The sequence below is a fragment of the Crassostrea angulata genome, chromosome 6 (assembly GCF_025612915.1).
Source record: "Crassostrea angulata isolate pt1a10 chromosome 6, ASM2561291v2, whole genome shotgun sequence".
Classification (NCBI taxonomy): domain Eukaryota; kingdom Metazoa; phylum Mollusca; class Bivalvia; order Ostreida; family Ostreidae; genus Magallana; species Magallana angulata.
The window spans coordinates 4,956,932-4,962,109 of record NC_069116.1 but is presented as its reverse complement, the minus strand read 5'-3'; the positions used below and the strand labels follow the sequence as shown (position 1 = coordinate 4,962,109).

General features: G+C 32.7%; 1 protein-coding gene across 1 annotated transcript; it reads left to right on the top strand.

Moving 5' to 3' along the window:
- Nucleotides 1-227: 227 nt before the first annotated feature.
- LOC128188853 (dol-P-Man:Man(5)GlcNAc(2)-PP-Dol alpha-1,3-mannosyltransferase-like) lies at nucleotides 228-4,795 on the top strand. The gene is made up of 9 exons (XM_052860146.1): nucleotides 228-381; nucleotides 1,013-1,112; nucleotides 1,647-1,794; nucleotides 2,066-2,226; nucleotides 2,645-2,765; nucleotides 3,049-3,254; nucleotides 3,368-3,433; nucleotides 3,758-3,892; nucleotides 4,398-4,795. The coding sequence occupies exons 1-9, from the start codon at nucleotides 228-230 to the stop codon at nucleotides 4,561-4,563; spliced, it is 1,257 nt and encodes a 418-aa protein (XP_052716106.1). The 3' UTR covers nucleotides 4,564-4,795.
- The last annotated feature ends 383 nt before the right edge of the window (nucleotides 4,796-5,178 follow it).

Here is a 5,178-nt window from a genome sequence, read left to right as displayed (position 1 = left end):
TACAGGAGATTCACTTAGACAGTTTTATGATAGCTCGTACATATAAATACATATACCTACCTCTTACTATAATCATACTTGAAACAGATTAAGAAATATTTAAATTGATTTGAAAAAATAATGATATAATTGTTATTTTATTCTACTTTTTCTTTCAATTGCGAATTATTTGTCTGGAATTTATCTTCACGAAAAGTTGTCAGAACAACTTATTTAATGTATAAAAGATGGCAGCCTCCATGTGGAAAAATATGAGAAATTTTGTATCAAGAAAAAATTTGTATCGACTGGTGTTTGATCCCCAGTTGGCAATTTTTTCTATGTTTGTGCTTCTTATTGCTGAGCTGGTTGTTAATATTTTAGTAATCAAGAAAATCAAATGTAAGTACTGCTGATTGTTGTTATGAATTATACAGTCCACCAGTCACAGCTGTTCCTGCTATCCATTTCGTAACGTGTTGTTTTGTATCTTGAAATAGTTTTTGTATGAGTTTTAAAGATATTAAATAGACAGGTATTAAGTTTATGGTGCTACCGTTAGAACCAACACAGTCAAACATGAGTAGCATAAAAAATACCAATCTTCATATGGACACTTTTAAAGAATTTAATAGGCCTATATATCATCCAGTTGTCTGAAAACGTTTAGGCGTATAACCTGCAGAATATTACTTTATCACAATGTCTCTACAGATTTTTTTTATCGAACTATTCAAGTTGGGGAAATATGACAACCAACAAATTTTTCACTATGACATATACAATCCATAAAAAAATTTTTGTCTCTGTTCTTTTGTCTGGTGTATATTTTTTCAATAATCTCAGCTCAGTTTTATTAGGGTATTTCCAGTTTCCTTTGATGATTTTTAATTATATTTTTCAAAATTTGAGAGCAGTATCTTTCATTATTGTAGACAAACAAATTACATGTAAAATATCTTATATTTTTCCTTTAATTTGTTAAGTTTACATCATATCTATTACACAACATTAACTTTGAGATTTGTTTCAGACACTGAGATAGACTGGACAGCCTACATGCAGGAGGTGGAGGGGGTAGTGAATGGGACATATGATTACACACGGCTGAAGGGAGACACTGGGCCGTTGGTGTAAGGGAGATAATTTATATGATTTGATATTTTAGATTTAGTGCAATCAAACCAAACTGACCAAAAGTTTGAGATATCATTGGGTTAAAATATATGAAGAGTCAGTATTTTTAACACAGAATTAAACAACCCTGGTATTGATGATATAGGTCATTTGAATAACAGCTTTAACTGTACACATATTAGCTAGCAACTCTGAATCCTATTTGAAACCCCCCCCAAAAAATGGACAGTTTTAAAAACACAGAAGGTGTATCATGATACATTAGTATTGACAATACTTCATCTCGACTAAAATATCTTGTCTGTATGTTTTACTCAGCATGGGTAAGTACATGTAAATTAGGTACTTGAGCTGATTTAAAAATGATATCATAATCTTAAATGACTTCAAGTTCAACATTCAAAAAGATAGCTGCAGATGTTGTACATTATAAATTATTATAGGTTTAATTGCAGCTTGCTCCCCAAGATGTAATTGTTTTAATATTGAAGGCTATAACTTGTTTTTGTTTTTGTTTTTTTGTGACACAGATATCCAGCAGGTTTTGTGTACATCTACCTAGCCCTGTACTACATTACGAGTTATGGACATAACATTCGTCTGGGACAGTATTTGTTTGCTGGGCTGTACATGCTGTCACTAATCGTACTGTTTGACATTTACAGGAAAACAAAGAGGGTAGGAAAACAACACTATTCTTTCTAAATTGTAATAAAATTCAGAAAAACCATCAATTTCAATTCCTTAAATTTTATTGCTACAGATCTCATCACAGAAATAGACAGATATACCAGAACACTGATTTTGATTTCATAAATGATATGTATATCATTATGTTTGTATAGAAATAAGTACATGAAGTGTCCTGAATTAAATTTTGGTTTTCTCTATCAAAAATATCTTATTTTCTCTAAAAATGCATGTCTTTCAGTGATTCTTACATTGACAGGTGCCCCCATATGCGTTTATCTTTATGTGCTGTGCCTCCTATCGGATCCACTCCATCTATGTACTGAGGCTGTTCAATGATCCAGTGGCCATGTTTTTCATGTACCTGGCTGTTGACTGTTTCCTCAGAGATCGATGGGGGTTAGGATGTCTGATATACAGGTAGATATAACTAACATTAGAATATCTAATGACAGTTTACACTTTATTTGTGGTTAATATAATTTTAACTCTCTCTGAATTTAAGTTATTTGACCTGTGAATTAAAATCAAGGCATACATGTATTTTCTTGATTTTCAAGTATTTATTCTCAAAGGATGGACCTGGATGCAATAGATAATATTATCTAAGTACATATATTCTAAAATCTTAGTATTATCTTTTCAAAATTTATCTACTTTTACTTGAACTAGGCATTTTAATATATATGAAGGATCATAGTACATGTTGTTCAATAATGCAAATCATGAAATGTATATAAATATGCATGTGTAAAACATGTACAATATGGAAGTATGTACAAATATACAAACATTATCAAACTGCAACATTGGAACAAGCTTATCTTACCTACTTCAGTCTGGGTGTGTCGATTAAGATGAACCTCCTCCTGTTCAGTCCGGCTCTACTCATGTTACTGATGGTCAGGCTGGGGACGCTCAAGACCATCTGGCATCTTACCATATGTGCAGCTCCTCAGGTACAACATCGAATCTTGATGTGGACATTTCATTGTTTGCACTATGTGAATATGAATGATAAAGTCAAATATTCTTATTAGGTGCATATCCCTCAAAATTTTGTCATTACATGTACTGTATTTATCATTCAAAATTGTTTAATATAAAAAGATGAATTAATAGTAAACAGTTATACATGTACATGTATTACCTTACTGCATAAATCCAAATTTCTGCATCTGAATTTCAAATCAAAGGTTCAAAATAACAGTAATTCATAGAATTTACAAACTTATATTCCAGATTGCCTTGGCCATCCCTTTCTTACTGGAGAACCCAGTGGGGTACATAGTCAGGTCGTTTAACTTTGGACGCCAGTTTTTCTATGTTTGGACTGTTAATTGGAGGTTGATTCCTGAGGATATTTTCCTGAATAAATATTTCCAGACAGCTCTGCTTTTTTCTCATGTTGCTGTCCTCATCTTGTTTTTCATGTTTAAATGGAGAAGGTAGGTAATGTAAAATTTTGTCTGTTCACTCGATCTTCATGGATCGCTATCACAATATGTTTGATGCCCTTTTTCTTTATATGAAAAAAGAATCGTCAAGATGACTTTTTTAGATTGTATCCAGACATCAAATTCGGACTTTGGATGAGGGAGTCTAGTACAGCATTATCACCAAATCATATCCTTTTTACCAGTAACAAAAAAATCGCTAATGAATTCTGCTGTTGTCTAACTTTTTAAATTCAACTTCAGTGGTTTTCTTTCACTTGAATCATTACTACTGCAGTGAAAATAAAATTACATACCATAACATTATGTATCAAATGATATGTACCAAGTATAAGTTACTTTGTATCATAATCGTTTCAATAGTAAGTGAGAGATGAACACTACTAGATTTGAATGTACAACCTTAGTAGTAACCAGTGCTCACAGCTGAACCTTCAAGATGGTGCTGCTATGAGCGAGACTAGCTCACAGAAGAGTTCCTTGACAATGTAACAGATATTACTGCCCCTGTTCACAGCCAATCTAATCGGGATGAGCTTCAGTCGCTCGCTACATTACCAGTTCTACGTCTGGTATTTCCATACCCTGCACTATTTACTCTGGTCTACAACCCAGCCCCAAATTGTCAAGTAAGCTTGCTACTGTATATCATTTCTGCTTTGATATCAAATACTTCAGAATCTACTGTTGAATCATTAGATTTCGTGGTGGCTCAATTTACGTGGAATTCATGGGTACCTCTAATCAATGAATTAACATCTTCAACGAATTGATGAATTAGGGTTTTAGTCACATTTTCTTTTGTAGGTGTAAGAGAATACACAATGACATCCCCATGATTCCGTAAATTCTAAGCAATCCACGAAAATTGGCCCCCACAAATTTTAATGATTCTACCATATAATATAAAATTTTATTGATTTTTTTTTACTTATACATTACAATGTTATTTAAAATAAAGTAATTGTTTACGTTTATAATACATGTAATAATAAAGTACTGTAGTTTAACTTAATACAAATACAAAGATGTTATCGTGTTTATGAGACATGTGGTATGGTATTAAACCACACTGTTATTCCAAATCTTTGTATACATCTACAATATAAAGGACTCACATCTGTTGTATTTCAGGCTGTTGATATTGGGTGTGATTGAGCTGTGTTGGAATACGTATCCTTCCACTATGATAAGTAGTTCCCTGTTACACCTGTGTCATGCGTTTATGCTGCTTACATTGTGGTTTTCTCCAGACTATACACCTACAGATAAAACTGTTAAGGCTACCAAGATCAGCTGATTTCAGGGTACACAGATGGAAATGATGCAATTAATGACTGTGTGTGTGTGTAGCATGTGTCAGAGAGTGATGTGTTCATAAGTGCCATGATGAATCTATCCAGAAAATCGGATGCATGTTAATGCTCAGCAAAAAATTACAAAGGATTGTATATATATATGCAATCAATAATTTAAAACATATGTAGACAGTGCAATTAATTCAAATAAAGGAGATGTTATCTAAAATCAAACTGCTATTGGAATTGTTTTATGATGTGATATAAAAATGTTATTTCTCATTGGTAGTTTTCTTCACAATTTATTGCTAGTCTTGCCATGGTTCATGTACCTCTTTTTTTTTAAAACAGAAATTCAAAAGTGGAAATTTGCCATTTCAATATATTATTGTGTATCTAGCTTCTCATGACCCATCATTTCAACCCCAACTTATTACACAGCTTGCTGCATACAGTGTATTGGTACATTCTTGTTGATATTATTTTGAGAATTCAATCCTAAAAGGTAGTACCGGTAGTTTGTTAAACTCTCTTTTCTCCCGTCCTGTACGTTACACAAACATAAAATACCCATCATAAGATTTCAGCCTCAGTGGGCCCATTCTTATCTCCTCTCG

Bases quoted from the DNA above. Each gene is read 5' to 3' on its own strand.
- LOC128188853 (XM_052860146.1), top strand. From the start codon at position 228: ATGGCAGCCTCCATGTGGAAAAATATGAGAAATTTTGTATCAAGAAAA. The intron at 382-1,012 runs GTAAGTACTGCT...GATTTGTTTCAG, and splicing joins AGTAATCAAGAAAATCAAAT to ACACTGAGATAGACTGGACA. The intron at 1,795-2,065 runs GTAGGAAAACAA...TTACATTGACAG, and splicing joins TTTACAGGAAAACAAAGAGG to GTGCCCCCATATGCGTTTAT.